General features: G+C 38.0%; 1 protein-coding gene across 1 annotated transcript in view; it reads right to left on the reverse strand.

Annotated features, from left to right (window-relative positions):
• Positions 1-916: 916 nt before the first annotated feature.
• LOC127410050 (sushi domain-containing protein 6-like) overlaps positions 917-20,095 on the reverse strand; it is a 37,711-nt gene continuing 18,532 nt past the window's right edge. The window contains exons 3-7 of the mRNA XM_051645062.1: positions 10,935-11,126; positions 10,555-10,749; positions 10,155-10,293; positions 8,071-8,489; positions 917-3,265 (exon numbers count right to left, since the gene is read on the reverse strand). Coding sequence (XP_051501022.1) covers positions 3,240-3,265; positions 8,071-8,489; positions 10,155-10,293; positions 10,555-10,749; positions 10,935-11,126 — 971 coding nt within the window. The 3' untranslated portion in view covers positions 917-3,239. The remainder of the gene's footprint in view (positions 3,266-8,070; positions 8,490-10,154; positions 10,294-10,554; positions 10,750-10,934; positions 11,127-20,095) is intronic.

Genomic DNA, 20,095 nt, shown 5'->3' on the forward strand with positions numbered 1-20,095 from the left:
GAATTTAGCTGTTTCCTCACAAAAACAGTTTATTCAGCACACTGAACCATCTTCTCCATAGACATCCATAAAACGGCCTCATAATGAATTGTATTGATAACCTTGTAGGCCAATTTGCTAGAAGGGCTCCGATTTGAACCATAGTTCCCACACGTTTTCCATGATTTCCCCATTGTTCTTCGGATAACTAGATAAGGGTTTAAAAAATACTTTTATAGAGATCAGACTCACACATAAGAATTCCATACTAAATTAATATTGTAGAGACATGCATAATAATAAAAAAATATTTTCACTATAGAAATTTACATTACATTTTAAATAAATATTCCAGATTTAATTCAAGTTAAGCTCAATCTTAGGTTAACTTGTGAGGTACTTACAGTACAATGGAAGTAAACTGGGCAAATCTTTGGAGGGTTTAAAGGCAGAAATGTGCACCTAAGTTTATAAAAGCACTTACATTAATTCTTCTGTTAAAACTAGTGTATTATTTGAGCTGTAAAGTTGCTTAAATCATTGTTTACTGGGATTGCAGGGTTTACGGCGTTACATTATGGCAACAAAGTTGTAAAACTGGCTATAGCTTTACACAGAGAAGGTTAGCAAGTGATTTTATCACACTAAGATCTTGTTAACACACATATATGTAAAGAAAAGGAGAGAAAAGTCAAAATTATTAAATTATCTACATTGTCACAAATGCTGTCGTCTGAGTTTAACTTGTTTTGAACCTGGAATATTACTTTAAGAATTAACTAATTTCAATGACTTTTCCAGGCCTCTAAATCATAATCTGAAAATGTCCTGATATTTCCAAGTTTTCCAGTACTATGGGAACCCTGTTAATAACTATAGCATTCATAGCGAACCATACCATGACAGCACTTGTTAAACTCACCACAATAAATACCAGTTGTCCACTTCAAATGAAAGCTTTTAATTAGAAATTGTTATATACACACTGTAGAATTAAATTAAACTTTATACAAATATTAAAATACTATCTTCACATCCACAGCCATGTACAGAGGAAAAACCAAAAGAAGTGTAATGGGGGTGAGGGGCTGGGTGGATGAGTCAATTTAAATTACGTTTGCAGAAAAACACCGTACAACAGTGTCTTACACACATCCTGGATATCCTTTTTTTACTTGTGTTCTTTCTTTTTATAAACTTAAAAACATCCTTTGATTGATAACTGGTAAAAGAAAGAAAATAAAATCTCATTGGTTCATATTTCATGTTCACTGAAACACTTCTGAGGAAGAGTGAACAATAAGTCACATCCTCCATCTGAGTTAACCCTATCTCTGCAAATCAACAAGACAATGTTTATGCATAGAAAAGAAAAAAATAAGGCCATAAGGAAACTGAAGACAAATGACCATAAAGCCAGTGAAACTGAAAAAATATGAATACAAGGTGAGAAATGTATGAAAATGTACAAGTTTTAAGGCAGCAGTAATATTTTGCCTTCAGTTTGCTTGACAAATGTCGATCAATTTACAGAAACAAAACAGAAGATGTGCAGATAGGCAAACTGCCCTCTCTCTCTCTCCAAAGTCAGACACAAAAATATATATTTGATGCATGACAACAAACTTTTGGATCTCGCATCAACCACAAGGTATATACACATGGTGTGGCTGTGTCCAACGGCCAAGATGTAAAACACAACCAAAGCAACTCAAAAGGAAAGGTTCATTGGTATTTCAAATGTCCACTTGCCTAAAGAACACACTGTAAGTGAGGAACAAGGACATTTCCTGGAGCTGACTTACACATTGGGACATTTAATACAAGTACTTGCCTAACTCTTTAAAAAAATTAGAATCTTTATGATTTACTGTACATTGCATTAAAACAACGCCCCACATATTTTCAATCTTGCAAGTTATCAAATAATTTGTTTCTTAATAGCATGTTACTTTCTTAATATTAATGAACTTAATAAACATGGCTCCAACTGTTGATAGTGATTCAGTCTTTTAAAATCTTAGCCATGTCAGAACTGGTTTGCAAAGTATTCAAATGTCATTTTTAACAAAGCAGTCATTATGGGAAGCAGGGGCAAATAAAATAACCCAAATATTATTAGCAAGTTGAAACTCACAAGTTACAGCCCAGCAATGAACTTAGTCCACACCCAGTAAGTCCTCGGAAAAGAACATACAGGTGATTAAAAAAAAAAGGTTAAAGTTTTCGTAACTTGTGCGTGCAACACATAAACATAAGAGAGATATACTTGTGAAACACAATCACACTTTTAAAACCAAGAAATAAAGTAATTTCTTTGGTCTTTGTCTTTATGAGAAGACTTTGGGCCATTATCATCCGATCTCAAAGCACAGTGTTATTCACAAAGTATATCTCCCTCACTTTAGACAAACAGACATGTAGACAGAGAACATCCATTCTAGTTAAATAACATCTCAATTAGAAAATGGAGGTATTGAAAATGTTTCCTATTTGGGGAAAAGAAGCCTAGATGATGCTTCAGCCCTCTTCAAATCACAACAGCCACAGTCACACAGGCATCAGAAACACACGCGCGCACACACAGAGCACAACACAAGTACTTCTTGACAAATAAAAAGGCAAGCATGTATTTTAATACAGTACAATGTAAATCAGTTCAACCCCGCGTCTCGCGCAAGGGACAAGCTGTTCGGTCAAGCGTCGAGATGGTGTACGCTGTTGCTGTGAATCATGCTTCAATTGTGCCGTACTCCTGTGTGTACGCGTGCTAAAAAGAAAAAGAAAAAAAGAAATTGCACAGAACATGCAGCATCAAAGAGAAAAGGGCCTGGCTTAGCAAATCCTTTCGCTAAAGGTCACAGTCATTGACGGAGCAGAGGTCCACAACCTTCTAAACGGTCGTTATGTAATCTGAATGCATTCATTTGTAATTTGTAAATCCTTGCTGTGACAAGGTAAGCTTGTGAGTGCAACTGATTATTGGTGCACCTGTAAGTAAAGGTGCGACGTGTTAAACATTTTCGCATCCCTTTCATCTGGTCAAGGGTTCTTCCTGTGAAGAGAGCCGCTGGACTCCATGAGGGTCACACATCTTGCAGGCCCCAGGGTGGGAGATTTGTTGGCTGAGGGACATCTGACGGACATCTTATTTACTGCGGTTTTGAAGGGTAGCTATGGGGTAAGTGTTTGGTGAGAAGCTTTAGGGGTTACAGTCCTGGCCAGCAATGACAGAGAGAGAGGGTTGACTGCACACAGACTCAGGCCTCCTTTAGCAATGGAATATCTGTAGAATAGAAATTAAGAATGCATTTATTCTAGGGTTATACAGGAAATATACAGGTTTGCTCATAAATTGACATACCTCTCAAGATGTTTTTCATTTAAAAAAAATAATAAGAGAGATCATAAAAATAGCATTTCGTTTTATATTTAGTACTGGCCAGAGGAAGCAATCTGACGCAAACAAATGATACATTTGCAGCATTTACCGTTAATAAAGCATAAACCAGCATATACACTGGCCGGAGCAGGGCAGAACCTTTGTTATGTGTCCGCCCAGAGTCATTACACTGATGGACACACCACAAACACACACAACAGCCCAATCAGTGATCAAATGATGGGATAAACCTATTTTGTTGTACAAAACAAGCCCAGATGGGATAACTCAAGTAATTTGCAGCCTGTGTAAGGTGCAATTTAATTACCACCGAAGCACGTCAAGTCTTATCTATCACGAAAATGCAGAACGAGATGTTTGCAAATGCTTTTCATGTGGAGTACAAAGCGGCGCTTGACGCTGACGCCCTGATGTGAATCATGAACGCGGCTTCACGACTCTAAATACTGTCCACAACACTTTACAAATAAACCTTTAAAGTCCGATCATGACTAAAATTGACATTTATTGTTGAATGCGGTGAATTTGTACAGAAGAAGCAAAAGACGCAACTTTTCAAAGTTTACTTGCTGATAGTGCTGTCAGCATGCTTAAACATTACAAAAAGTGGCATCTTTAATTCATCACTTTAAAATCACCACAGCTAAAAGTATTAAACTTACTAGTTTGTTGTTGGACGATTAGTGGAGCATCCTGTCCCAAGGATGTGTTTCTTTCTATGACTTCTGTCTGCTTGTTTTACATCCGTCGTTTTCAGTCAGTCATTTCAATGCTGCCAAACAGCCAATTTAAGTAGCTTTTTTGATGGATATGAGTCACATATGTGCAAGTGTTTTCCCATTTTGGCTTACAAAATCTTACGGAAAACTCTTTTATATTATATATTTATACATTATTTCTAATATTTTTGCCACTTGTAAATAAAGCATTATTCTAAATTCTTAGTTAAATTTACCGTATAATCACGTCATCCCTAATTCAATGCATACCCCCCCCCACCGTCTCCCCCAATTCTACGCCAGTGGATGAGAGTTTAAGAGATTTAACGCCCCTTGCAATGAATATGCAACCAACGGGGGTACTGGTTCTTTTAATCAGTCAAACTCCCACTTAGACTTGGCTTTGTTTGGAAAATGTAGATGAAAAATTATTGTTACATTGTTTTTTTTTTTCTTTCCTAAGAAGGAAATGTGCATTTTGACAGGAAAAGAAATATATATAGTCAAATTTCAGCAATTTCAAAATCTGCGAATAATCACGATTAACTATAAAACAATATGCGATTAAATCGTATAGATTTTAATCTACTGAGAGCACTAAAAAAATACATATGTTCTATTGCAAGTCATATCTGAAATTACACTAATTATTTTGTTCAAAATTTACCATGGGTTTTAATATCGAGTGTAGCCTCCTTGATTATTCCGACATCTAGGCTGGTGGAAAAGGCAGATAACCGATTAATTGGCCAAAAGTTCGATTAACAGAATGTTAAAAAAAAATGTCTTAGGCTTTCTTTACTATGAAGGGCACAGACATAGTGGCTATATGAATCCAAAATACATGAAATCCCAGATGCAGTTCATGTTCTTTATTAGAATACAAGGCAACCAGGTTAGAGAAATCAAAGTCCTATTCATTATAGGTGTGCAAGAAAAATGCACAAAAAACTGCACCACACAGGAAGTTGTCAACATAGTGTAAATCAAATTTATTCAAAATAACCCAGATCTTCAGAAATAATAGTATAAAATAAGAAAACTGCTAAATAATTCTTAGCCAATGTAGGTATTATTTTTTATTTTATTTAAACCAAGTCTATCTAGAAAGTTATCAAGAAATTATCAAGTTTATTTACAAAGCAGTCACTGTATACCAAACATTTTGTATGTGTAATCATAAACCCCTGCAGATTTAAAAACATCAAGAAAACAAGAAATTAGAAAATGTTCAGTGTAGGCAAGTTATGACATTTTAAAAAAGCTGCCCACTAATCGTAATGAAGCCTCCTGGTCCTATAAGTATTTTTGGTTGCCTTACATGCACTGCATACAGTTGGCTGCAAGCAGTCATGGGTACTTGAGGGGGCAATTATTAGGGCTGCAACAACTAATCAGTAAAATCATTTACAATGAATTTCATTATCGATTAGTTGGATATTTGCGGCGAGCACAGAGAAGCTCCTTCAGTGACATCAATTTACAGCCCAGTAAAAAATATGTACTCGTTTGAAAAATGAGGGAGACAAATTGAAGCGGAAAATAAAGGACCCAAGATGTCCAACGCACGAAAGCACTTTATAAACACTTTGAAGAAGATCTTAAAAGGCAAAACTTTAATGTGGACTGGTTACTGCATCAGGTGCGTTGACAGAGTGCTTGTGCTGTTTGATGCGCATCAGAGTTGTTTCTCTACAGCGCATAACTTACATTTCACTGCTATTTTCTGTTTTATAATGTATACATGTTATGAATTCAAAATCAGGCACGTATTTTCGCATGTTGTGCAAAACTGCTTGTCTTTAACCGCTTGTCTCAATTCACTGAGCAAGCGCACGCACATTCACATCAACCAAACAGACCTAGACGGAGAAAGAGAGCGCAATCATTTTGATTACACTCGTGCAACATCATACCTTAATTTCAGTTTCAATGTAATCAATCATGCACCTTTCATGGATGTCACACTGATGTCTCAAAGTCAAAATGTGCTGGTTTTTTAAGTGTTTCAGCGCGAGAGTGAATCTAAACTGTGTTTACAAATGACTGTACTATATTAAACTGTATATAAGGCTGAATATAATATATAATTATGCTTAGGGTCCTGATATTTGATAGTCCTGATAATGCTAAATGTCATGTCTGATTTCATTAGTATAAATGTATACTAAAGCAAACACTGTTCCTGGATAAGCATACACTACCATTAAAAATGTATTTTTGAAAAGAATACTTTAGAAACATGTAATCAGTGACAATACTATTTTAAAACTTCCAATATTAATTTAAATACTTAAATGCATGTAATCAGTGACATGTATTTTTCAGCTGGGCAAAATTATTAATATTTCTATTCTGGTGTCACTATTTTAGGGCTGCCCCCGACCAAAGATTTTCCTAGTCGACTAGTAGTCGTTAGTTTAAGCCATTAGTCGACTAGTTGTCACATGTTAATTATATTAATTTAATTACATAAATATATATATTTTGGGGGGCATCAGAAAATGGTTTGAGTTCCAGGGCTTAGAAAGAATGTTATAAGTAACATTGCTAACACTGTTCTACATTACAGAGAAATATTAAATCGTAATAATGAGCCTTTAAAATATAAATTTTACAAGCGCACACACGAAGAGAGCCGCAGCGACACCGGCAAAAGCGGCAATGATTCTGAATGTGTAGGAAAAACCAGCAAGGAGACTGTCTGAACATTTTGTTAATTCATAGAGAGAAATGAACATTAGGGTTGTGCCGACAGACGATGATCTCGGGGACTGACAATGGTCAGAGTGATCGCCAATAGCTGATGCCTTTGACGATGTCAAGACGATATTTGGCTCGTTTTCACATTAATGTATTAAATTATTATTATTATTATTAGGCTATTATAATTGAAATAATATTACAAATAATTTGCCCGTAGACACACAGACACGCGCTTGAAGAAACACACTTTATTATATTATTAAGAACAGATGACAGAAAGCCGTCTATGCGCATATATGGCGCTGATACGGAGGCGTGCGGTCTCGTGGAACACGCGCATGTAAAAGGTTCTCACTCTTTCTTTGTTTCTGTCTTCTGAATTTTGTTTTGTTTTTTGTTGCAAGAACAGTATCGTCTATGAGTGTTGCAAATGACCTCAGACATCTCAGCTCAGGAGGTGCTTTGAGTTCAGTTTGCTTTATTTCCACAGAGCAGTTCATTTTGACCACAACACTGCAGCCTATACATCTGTGATTAAAACATAAAATAATACAAAAACACGGTCACCTCGAACCATGATTAATATTTCAGTGATTATTATCATCATTATAATTATTATTTATGTCTTCATTTGTGTAAGTAATTTCCCGCCATGATGTTAAGACGGATTCTTGCCTTAAAAAAAAAAAAAAAAACACATTTTAAAAAATACAGGAAATAAAATTTCGTCATTTATCCGATTAATCGAAGAAATAATCAAAGACTAATCGATTATCAAATTAACCATTAGTTGCAACCCTAGCAATAATACTAAGAGCCAAGGGAATGCAAACTTTTGGAAATATGTAAAAATCTGTAAAGCAGCTTTTTCAGAGTACCACCAAATAAAATAATATATGCAATTTTGGAATGGCTTTTACTTTTAATTTTTAAAATGCTAACATCTCACAGATTTTGAAAGGAGTATTTAAACTTATGAGCAGAACTGTAAACGATAACAGAGACAGAGCTATACATGGCTGAAACTAAAAAGAGTGCAACAAGAGTGCATAATTTCGATTATTTAATAATCATGACAGGCCTACTTACTTTGAATATTTTGCTTGCTATATTTTGCTTACAATTTAATGTTGTACTATATGTTGTACCATTTTTGAATAAGTTGGTGATCATTGTTGTTCTCTAATGTAGATGGCCATAATGGCAAAAAAGATGTTTATTTGGTTCTGTGCTACTTAAATCTAGATTTGCGAGTTCACTTACCATCTCCATAGTCTTCGGCAGAGGCGACTGAAAGCAGGCTGTGCTGATCGCTGCTCACGCTGCTCTGTCTGCAGTGGAGAGGTGCAGAGGCACCAGGCTGCTCAGCAGCCCAGGAAGGAGAGGAGGAGGAGGATGAAGAAGAGCAAGAGGGCATCTGGTGAACCAATACAGTCTCTGCGTGACACAAGGACGCAGCTGTCGAGGTGGAGGGAAAACTGTAATGTGGCTGAGCCTGTTCCAGAGGTTCGTTGGAACCCTCAGCCTGCGGGCCCTCCGACAGCACGATCTGAACACGGGACTCAGGAGGCGGCGCAGAGCTGCCGCCAGCACCATACACAGCCTCTTCATAAGAGGGTAGTGACACCTGAACACCCTCCACCATGATGGAGTTAGACTGTCCTGACACACCCTGCTCACGGCTGCTTTGAAAGAGAGACAAAGAAACCGAAAAAGAATAAGGGAAAGAACACAAAGATCAAATCCTGATCTGCAGCTTACTTCACAGTAGGTTGATTATGCAACTGCAAATTACTGGAACAACAGCGCAGTAGGGGAGGTGCCATATTTGTTCATGTCCAACAGTTGGAATTATAATTAAATTTATCTATATGCTACTAAAATTAGCAAACAAATGTCACATGAATCAGTACTGATTATTAAACACTAGCAAGAAAAGGCCTTTGAACACTGAAATCCCATGACTTCATAGGTATTTTCAAAGACTAAGTTTAAAGACTGATATAAAAAGAGTTATATAATACATTTTCTATTATTTATATGAACCTTTCCCCTGAAGTCCTCTTGTAATGTTAGTAAAGTTCTTCTGCATCAAGAACAAACAGTTGTAATATATTTTTTTATAAACTTTTTCCACTCATTTTCCTTAGAATTAAACAAGCTGTTTTTTTGCAGCTGTGCCTTAACTCTTCCATGTGGGTTAGCTGTCTAGTCTTATATGGTTTACTCTGCACCATCCTACAATAACAGCAACTTTGCAAAGCCTGCATTACAGAGTGATAAGTACAATTAAGCGTTGACAACGTAACAATGTGGCAGGTCATGTGTTCAAGTGTTTAATCAATTAATCTGTCAGTTTAGAACAAGCAGTTTTTTCCAGCCAAGTTTAAATACATTGTCAGTTTTGAATTTAGAAAGTTACAATACAGTTGCGGTATGTTTTCATAAATCAGTGAAAAGATCAAGGAAAATGTTATTCCTCATGATATGACCCTTTTAAAACAAGAATAAACATTACAGTTCATAAAGAAGTATGTATGCGTACGCAGATGTGAGTGCTTGCCAACACATTACCAACGCGTGGTCCGATTAAACATCCTTAATGTGCATTTCTGCATTACTGTGGTGGTATAAAACCACAGTACTCAAGGAAGCAATAGAATTAACTTCAAAAGTATGTGTCATTAAACCTGATGTGTGATTTAGATAAGTTGCTATAAATATACAGACTTTTGCTTGCTCAACAATATAATCTTCAAACTTTTGCTCCGCCATGATGGTTACTGTCTTGAAAGAGAAAACTTACTGTAGAAGTGGATGGTTCACACTAATGTCCGCTATAGCGCCCCTTATGGCAATGTGGAGAATGAAACGTGCATTTGCGTTGTGTTATGAGTGCTTGAGCACTGAACACGTACAGCCCGATTTTTCTAAACGTGCATACTCTGAAAGTGCAGTTTGCTCATGCAGCTGGAATCATTGGCACTAATTAGTGGGTCTACAGTTGAGATGTTGCTGTCACGAAGAAGCACTAGAAGAAGATGGAATCAAAACAACAACAATGGATGTGCATGTCAAGAGCACGTGTGTATGGAGGTCAGGAGATAACTGCATTTGTATGACTCGAGTCTGAAGGAATCTAAAGACATCTTTATGGGGCTAACTCTTAAAGATAAATATTCTAGTCTTTCATAGCAGTCGTAGCACGCATGTGCCAACCTCCTGTGTATGTGTGTACAGTCAAATAAATTATATTTTGAAAGGCTAGCATTCGACTGTACGCAGACGTGAAGAGTTAAAACCGAAGTATACTTTGGGTTTAGGGTGTGGAGGGGATAGTATCTCACCGGCTGTGATGGAAGGACTTGAGTTTGGGCTGCAGCAACACAAACAGCACCACTAGTAGCAGAATGAGGGCCACAGAGCTGGCGGTGGAGGCCACGATAGACAGAGCAGGCATGGGCAGACTGGAGTGCTGCTCCTCCCCTGTAAGAGAAACATTTTGTTTGATTCACTGCAGTGTTAGAAGCCAAAAGCAAGAACATTTTTTAGAGGTATACAACTAGGTATAGGTATAGCACACCAATAACATCATTAAAAGTAATATGCCAAAACCAAACAATCAGATCTAAATGAAAAAGATAGATCAGAAAATGTGAACAGATTTCCCAAACACTGCCATAGATTTGACAAACACGACAGCAGGACTTTCAGTTTGGCTCAAGCTCCTGCTGCTGTGTAACGTACCTTGGACAGGATGACAGCTGATCTGCATAGCCGACTTCCACTCTCCGTTCTCACAGGTTCTGAATTGGTATCCTCCTTTCAGAATGTAACCCTCATCACAAAAGTACTCAATCACTGTACCCTGGGTTAGTCTGTGGCAGGGCGAAGGGTGGCAGTTATATCCTCCATTCTCTGGCTCACTTGGTGGTTGACATACTGTTGGGGGAAAAAAGTTGTTTTGTCTAACACACGGCATATATACAGTATATCTAACACAGTGATGGTAAAAACTAAACAAAACAACTCAAATTCATTCTTATTCATTCTGGCACAGAAATACTGCTTACCAAATGGGTTCAGAGGACGCAATGAGGGTTAAATTGAAACAGAACTGAACATACCATCATTTTTGACACACCGAGGTGGGTCAGGAGACCAGTGGCCTGAGACAGTGCAGGTGATAATGCTGTAGCCATCCAGCATGTATCCTGGATCACAGCTGTACTGCAGCAGAGTGCCCACAGAGAAAGAGCCATGGTTGGTTTCCGTTAGGTTCCCATGGCCATGAGGCACAACTGAAGGTCTGGGACAGTCTGCAGGGGCAGGAAGAGCAGAGAAATTTGCATAAAAACCTAACACTAAATACATTACTTCTGTAGAGTCCTTCAACAAGACCCTTAAGTTATGATATCTGACCAACAGATATTTAATAATGATAAGCCACTGATTGAAAGTTTAGATAATTTTTGTTTAAATAATATTTATAATTTGTTAAATTATTATTTTTTTTTTTCTCGCATATCCCAGCCAAGCTGGGGTCAGAGCGCAGGGTCAGCCATGATACGGTGCCCCTGGAGCAGATGGGGTCAAAGGCCTTGCTCAAGGGCCCAACGGTGGCATCATGGCGGTGTTGGGGCTTGAACCCCTGACCATCTAGTCAGTAACCCAGAGCCTTAACCGCCAAGCCACCACTGCCAACAACTCACTGTTCATTTGAATCCACAATTCCAACCGTAAGAAAAAACTAAAGCCACATGAATTTGGAACTGACCCAAGCCATTTGATTCTTACACATACACTATTCTTCTATTTAATGGGTTTGGCATGATCAGGTAATTTCAGAGAAGACTAATCTTAATGCTATGCCATACAATGTTGTTTAAGAGAACTGTGCTGCCAACTTTGTGGCAACAGTTTGGAAAGGACCGTTTTTTTATTGAAATGCTCGGGTGTGGTGTTTGGGTTTCCATATGCTTTTGACCACATACTGTATCCTGGATACAGTGTAAAGGCTGATGAATGATAGAAAGCTTCCTAAAACTCATTTGTGCTAACATTTTATAAATTATCCGGGAGAGATTACATTATGACAAAGTAGATTCTCCTCTCATACTGCACTTTATAAGGATCATTATAAATAAAGTGTCCGACATGGTCTTCTGCTGTTGTAGCCCATCTGCCTCAAGGTTTAACATGTTGTGCATTCTGAGATGCTATTCTGCTCACTACAATTGGTTCTCTGAGCTAATTTACCCTTTCTGTCAGCTCAAACCAGTCTGGCCATTCTCTGTTGACCTCTATCATCAACAAGGCATTTCCGTCCGCAGAACTGCCTCTCACTCTGTTTTTTTGTTTCTGTTACCATTCTAAGTAAACTCTAGAGAATGTTGTGCTTGAAAATCCCAGGAGATCAGCAGTTACAGAAATACTCAAAACAGCCACGGTCAAAATCACTGAGATCAAATTTTTTCCCCATTCTGATGGTTGATGTGAACATTAACTGAAGCTCCTGACCTGTATCTGCATGATTTTATGCTTTGCACTGCTGCCACATGATTGTCTGATTAGATAATCACATGAATAAGTGGGTGTACAGGTGTTCATAATAAAGTGCTCAGTGAGTCTATACCTCCATGTTCACAATACATTCACACAGAACAAAATGTCCAACCCTGTGCTGCATAACAGAATACTACACTTTCAGCCCTTAGGCTTAATGGCACAAAGCCCCATAAAAACACATATTTTACAGTATGTGTTTTTCCCATCTGTCCCTGAGCTAGAGCTTCATTTATACAATAGATCACTCAAAACATGTAAACATGTCAATCCCCTCATTACATTTATCCAGCAGAATAAAAAACAAAAAAAAAGACAAACAAACAGTCTGTTTGGAGAGACCCCCTCTATCACTGTGTTCTTTAATCTGAGCTTTTAACATGCTCTTATGCTTAGATCAGACGATTATAGACTCCTCTCTTCTGTTTTGACACCGCCGATCCATTGATGCAATAAACTACAGCTGCAGAGTCTCACCCACAGAGTGTACTAACTGTATTTTTAAGCACTTTGATGCAAGTAGACACTTCTGACTTAAAATTCTTATTTGACAAGCTGCATTCATAGCATATGTAAAACAGTGTTGGGGAGTAACTAACCAAGCGACGCTACTCACTTTGCTACATTTTTTAGTAGCGTGACAGTACTTAATTTATTTTTACAATGCAGGTGTATGGTGACCAGACCTTTGAAGCTCCAAATATCACAAAGGCCGCATAAAAGTAATCCATAAGACTCCAGTGGTTAAATCCATATCTTCAGAAGCGATATGATAAATGTGGGTGGGAAACATATCAATATTTAGGTCCTTTCAAACTATAAATCTCCACTTTCACTTTCAAATTTTTTCAAATTTTGAAAGTTAAGTTGAAAGTGGAGATTTACGGTGGAGAAATATTGATCTGTTTCTCACCCACACCTATCATAATTGCTTCTGAAGGTATGGATTTAACCACTGGAGTCTTATGGATTACTTGGACTTGGCATGTGTGATATTTGGAGTTTCAAAGGTCTGGTCACCATTCACTTTCATTGTATGGACCAACAGAGCCGAGATATTCTCTAAACATGTTCATTTGTGTTCAGCAGAAGAAAGTCATACACATGGCATGAGGGTGAGTAAATGATGAGAGAATTTTCATTTTTGGGTGAACTCTCTTTAATGTCTCACTTCTGTTTACACATATGCAACTTTAGTCACTTTTTGGTAACACTTTACAATAAGGTTAAATTCGTAAACACTGGTTAATGCACTGGGTATAATGAACTAACAATGAAAACTATTTTTACAGCATTAATCTGGGTTACTGTTTCATTTAAATATACTATTTTTTTAAGGCTGGGCAATATGTAAAAAAATATTTGATCGATAATCGCCTTAAAATATATCACGATATCCGATTATATCATCAACCCCCCTGCCGAGGGTCGTTGAATATTTTTGCTTTACTGATTTTGCTTTAAAAAAAAAAAATAATAATAATTTATTGAAACACAAAAAACATAAAAAGATATTTCTAAATTCAAATTGCACTTTAAATGAAAAAAGCAATTCAAATAACTAACTGATCAAAAAATCTTATATAACCACCTCCCCAAATCCAAATATTTACCGATTCCAATGGCCTCATTTGCCATCATGCAAGTAGTTGTGTACGACAACAGGTGGGAAATTACTAATAGCCTAAAAATGTAGAACTAAAGACAATTATAAATATAAAGATAATTATAATATATATATATATATATATATATATATATATATATAATTGTCTTTATATATAAAAAATACAAATAAACCATTACCTATAGAAAGTTCATCACAACCCACATAATTTCTACTTTCAAAACGGCTAAAACAGTTCGTTACTTCACTTAGTCTGTGCTTAAATAAACATAAAACATCAGTTTTTATATTAGGTTTAAGCCTAATAAATTTCCATGTGTTCCCAAAATAATGTTGCCAAATGTTTGTTCTTATTTGTTTATATTGCATTTCGTTAATACAGTTAATGCTGCCTAAAGAAAAGAAAATAGAACTCAATTTTAGGTTCAAGTAAAACATGGTCTTGCATTACTTTATGATTTAATCACTTTTGTCTTTGATTCTTTAATACAAAGATATATTTGAGCGACTGAGTAGAGCTGCTGTAGTGCGGGCGGCTGTAGAGTTTGAGCACGTGCAGAGAAGCGCGAACCGAGCATGCTGTTCCAGAACGTCCTCTGTAGCACTGGTAAGTATAATCAATTGGTTCGTTCTGATATTTCTTTGAAACAAGAACAATTATTCACGGGCTTCCCAGCGCCATTTGAGTGAGGACAAACTCTAGGAGAGAGCGCTTAAAACACTTGCACATCTGTGCTTGATGCACACGCTCAGCTTGCACATGCACGTCGACAAAGTAAAATGTAGCGCAATAATTTTGATCACTTTAAAATCGGACTAGTAATAATAGAACAGAAGCTATAATTGAATAGTTATAAAGAGTAATTCCTTGCATCACTTCATAACAGGAAAATGTAATCCGATTCTGATAATTGTGTTGGGTCACACCCAACACTAAGTAGCAGCTCTATATGTGCTTTGCAGTGCCACAGAATGGACACCAAAAAGATAAAAATCTGAATAGTGAATGAGTATAATATTTTGTATAAGACGCATCACTGTTCCATTATAAGCATTCTTTGTGAGTGAAATACCCTATACTTTTACACGTAGGTCCTGATCTACACAAGCATACCATAGAGCACAAATTATGATTAAAATGTGCATAATATTACGCATACAATATAAAGATTATGCATATTGACAATCAAGTAGCTTCTAGCCCTTTTTATTATTATTACAGTGATGCGGCCACGGCACCTTATTTTTTCAGCATTTGGCCCCAGACTGAAACCATCTGGACACCCCTGCCTTAGTGTAAAGTGTTACCCACAATTTTAACACCATTTACTTCATAACACTGGTAAACTCATCGCTTACCAATGTAAAGAGGATGTCATGCTGGTTTCAGCCAAGTCTCTAACATGTCTCTTTTGGAAGTCTCTTCTCACAGCAACAATATAATCCCCACTCACCGTGATCCCACAGTGTGATCTCACTCAGTTTCAATGAGTGCTCATACGACCAGAAGCAAGCATGTACTCACTCGTATGGCAAAAGCTCACAAGTGCCATCTTGTGCACCTAGTCAACTGAATGGATCTTCAGCCTATTTTTCTTCCTTGTTGTTATATTTCACTCAAAGAATTGTGGAAGATCATGTGTTTATAGGGGCTGCCAAGACCTGCAACGGCAAGTTTGGCAGGACCTTCACAACATCTATCACAGATTGTATGCTTGACAATAGAGATACCAATCTCAATCTCACGAGTACCATGTGGGATTGGTTAGGTTGGGTGTCAAGGAACAAAATTTTCAAAAATATGTCTTGTTGCATCAATGTGGTATGTTTCTAGGCAGCACACATGTTGAAATTCCAATTAACCCGTTTGGCCGGAATATGTTTCATAAGAAACTAGGTTAATTTAGTCTGCTTTAGAAACGGTCCACGGTTTCATTACACACCCTACAGATAATACCAACTGGATCCTTGACCTACTCTACTAAGTGCCAATAATCTAGATAAAATATGCCTTGCTTTGATAATGATAAGAAATGTTGCATTTTGAGATCCCAACAAAGAAATTAATGTCAAACACATGCACTTGTGAATGGCCTTCACTCTCCATCTGTCCACAATGCAGCACCCTGAAAAAGCTGGAGAGGATTTACAGCAAACTGAAATTCTAATTATCCTTCATTACAAATGGCTGTGGTCTAAAGCGGATAACGTTACTGAACACCAAAGTGTGCATCTGCTCTGTGGGACCAAAAGTCTGCGGTCCAGGCCCAGTGGATTAAGCCCTGCTGTTTCAAAGACACACCCTTGTAAATATGTATTTGTTCAAGATCCTATTATTGCACAAGCTGATGTTTTTTTTTTCCTCCCTATTGTTTTTTTTTTTTTTTATATATATTTATTTTTATATTTATTTTTATTTAGCCCATATCATCCCTAATTCTAATTCCTGTGATTATAAGAAAGCTGTTGGAAGATGGTAAAAGAGGAATTTGCCCAGAGGTTGCACTACAATTAAAGGCTGAAAATATACGAAAGTACACAAACTCCTCTGGCTAGGCAAGCTTGATTTCGTATGCTGTTGCATTCCAAAATGTGTCAGACCGCATTTCATGACAAAACGTGAATATGCGTTGCATTCTCAATGCTGCTGCAAGGGGTGCTATAGCTGACATTATTGTGAACCGTCCGCTTCTACAGAGAGTTAAAGCCAACTATTGTCATGGTTAAGCAATAAATAAAAATGGAGTGGGCATGTGGGCACATCATTCATGGACGTAAACCTCAAGCATTGATTCACTCATAATAGGCTAGATGTTTTGTTCATTGAAATCTCAGTACAGTTAATAGCAAGAGCTGCTTGCAAAACCTTCTGAGAAATCCAGTGGTGTTGGCCTATGCATTTATTGCACTGTAAGTTTGACATTGTTGATGAAATAAGCACACCACAGATGCTGAAATATGAAAACCACTCGTAACATAACATGTCTTGAATGGCTCTCAAAGGGATAATAACAGTGTGTGGTTTCCTTCTTGTAAGAGAACGCTACATGAGAGAGAGGAGGTCACAAGTTTCTTGAGTCTCATGTTTCTATGTACATAACACAGTTTAGACGGAATTAATCCTGCTCATGGAAAGAGAGAGGGATAGCTGAGTCGATATGTGGAAGTGTATGGCTATGTTCACACAGTCAGTGTTAATATCGATGATGGTAACTTCCATAACACAGTGTCACTTTGGTTATAGAATGCACCTTTTATTCTTGTTAATAACCAAACCATCATCAAATGAGTAAACACAACTTTATTTAGCACTCTAAAACAGAACTAGCAACAATATTCTGCTGCTGCTGTGTGAATGTAGCCTGTGTGTGTGTTTACAGTTCCCATCCCACATGTTTTGAAGCAGACTCAAAGGGTTTAAGGGAAACGCAGCAGGGGCGTCGCATATCTGTGACCGGGAAAAGCTGAATGTGCAAGATAAAGTGCACCCAGAGCCTCTCAATGCTGAGCAGGAAGCTGTGTTAGGAAAGATAGTTTCAGGGAAAGGAGTGGCATTCCTGCTTGGATGGAGGAGCGAGGAATGTAGGGGACATTGCAGGTTTCCACAAGCACACAGAACTAATCGAGGCAATAGAAACAGACAGGATTGGCTCCTAAAGCAAAACTAGCCCTGACAAGGGATCTCTGAGACTCTCCCTTGATAAATAATCCTTCCTGAATTAACCCATTACTTTAACATCTAATGTACCATAATCCATCCACTAATGACTCAAAACACACAACTACAGACCAAATTATCAAGAAACTCCATCATTTAACATGTCCTTCTTTGGGCTTTTGGTTTATTCATTTTAGGGATGCCCGAAATAATTGGTATATAATCAGCCACATCAGTACTGGACCATAATTAGATTTTTTTATTTTTATTTACTAGCATCTGACAGAATTGGCCAATGCAAATCACAGCAAATAATCATCATTATCCATCCACACTTGGATTTCTTTAAAGTCTTCATAAAAGCTGTCAGGAATGCAGAGAATGACAGAGGCTCCGGACACAAGCGCAGAGATTCAAAAAACAAGGAATTTATTTAAATACAAAAATGAATCCAAAACTCCCACAAGGGGAAAAAAACCCCATAAACAACCCCGTAGGGGAAAACAAATAATCCAGGGCTGGGGCAGAGGGTAACAGGAAATCAGGAACGACCGGACCGAACGGGAACAGGGCTGATAAACCGACATGAACGAGACCAACAAACAAGACCGATTGGAACACACAAGACTGGAAATAAGACGAACTGGCACTGGACAGCAAACATGAGGAGACTAAAATAGGGAGAGAAATCAACAGGTTAACAATACAGTGCAAGTGTGACTAATAAACTAATAATGGGTAAACAAGGAGGCGGGGTATGACGTAAGACTGAGAGACACTATAGAAACAAAAATTAAGAATATAGAAACAAAACAAAGCCACGTGCTCTCACAAGACAACAAAACACCCAAATAGCATGAGTGCACATCGCCAAGACAATGAGGCAATATAAGCCCATGCCAACCGACAAACAAGACGAGAAAATGCGTAGCAACGCCACACAAAGCGATGCCACACATTCTCACACTAAATGAAACCTGAGCGTACATCACGAGGCAAACGCCACTTGATGCATGCAACAAGACAGGACACCTGTGCGAGAGTTCGGCCACACACACACACCCGACATCTTAGACTGAAGTGACCAAACCTCAGCACAACATGAAGACAGCTCGCGACCTGGGCGCGCAATGCAATGCGAGCGCGAGGCACATCCGTGTTTGCGAGAGACAGACAAACTATTGACTCTAGTACATGCTGCCAAGATGACATAAGCGCGATGCACCCACGTCAATAACAGACAGACATGGATCATGAGTGTCCGGATCCCAACACAGACCGAAACCGAACCAGACAGAAGTCAGGATCCAGACACCGTGCTCCTGACATGAAACAAGACGGACCGAAGAGCGCACGGCAGGGAATACAACCGAAACTATGTGCTCACACAAAGACAAACAATGAAACACAAGACTGACATGGGACGATGACGCCACGGTCCTGTCAGAACAAAACCCAGACTGACAGAGTGACAGGAAGCATTCTAAGCCATGAACGAATCAACCAGCACTGAGGTGAATCACAACCCTACAAACTTTGATTTGAAGCAAAAACATATTTGAAAATCAGAAAAAAAAAAAAAAAGACAAAAAGGTACAATACTGTGTACTTAAAGGTACTGCAAGCGAATCAGATACAAAATGATGGAAATATGTATATAAACTATTGATTTTAAGTTGATTATAAGTACATAAACAATAAATGTAAAGTTATTGCAAAATATTCATATATATAAATAAGCACCGTAGCCTTTCTGTCAGCTCGAACCAGTCTGGCCAGTCTCCATTGACCTCTCTCATCAACAAGGCGTTTCCATCCACAGAACTGCCGCTCACTGGATGCTTTTTGTTTCTGGCACCATTCTGAGTAAACTCTAGAGACTGTTGTTCGTGCAAATCAGCAGTTACAGAAATACTCAAACCAGCCCATCTGGCACCAGCAATCATGCCACAATCGAAATCACTGAGATCAGATTTTTTCCCCGTTCTGATACTAAATATTTGAACATTAGGCTAACTGAAGCTCCATATCTGCCTGATTTTCTGCACTGCAGCCATACGATTAGCTGATAAGATAATCGCAGGAATAAGTAGGTGAATAGGTGTTCCTAATAAAGTGTTTAATGGGTATATATTTAATAATAATATTAAATAATACATTTAGTATCTTTTCGTTAGTTTGAGAGCCTGCACTAAGCACAGCAGGGCATGTACCCATCACACCCTGAGAGTTGTCACACGCGCACACACAGCAGAGCACCCTTAAATGTGACCTGTCTTCTGAGAGACAGAACAAATGCATTAAACGAAGCGCCGCATGTTCTTCGTTGTGTCTTTTTCCAGCCCGAGTTTGGCAGCCGAGTGATTTAAGCAGCTCGTCCTCACAAACCAAATCGACTGGGAGGGGGACTGAGGGACACAATCTGATGGAAGACACAG

This window comes from Myxocyprinus asiaticus, chromosome 19 (assembly GCF_019703515.2).
Source record: "Myxocyprinus asiaticus isolate MX2 ecotype Aquarium Trade chromosome 19, UBuf_Myxa_2, whole genome shotgun sequence".
Taxonomy (NCBI): Eukaryota; Metazoa; Chordata; class Actinopteri; order Cypriniformes; family Catostomidae; genus Myxocyprinus; species Myxocyprinus asiaticus.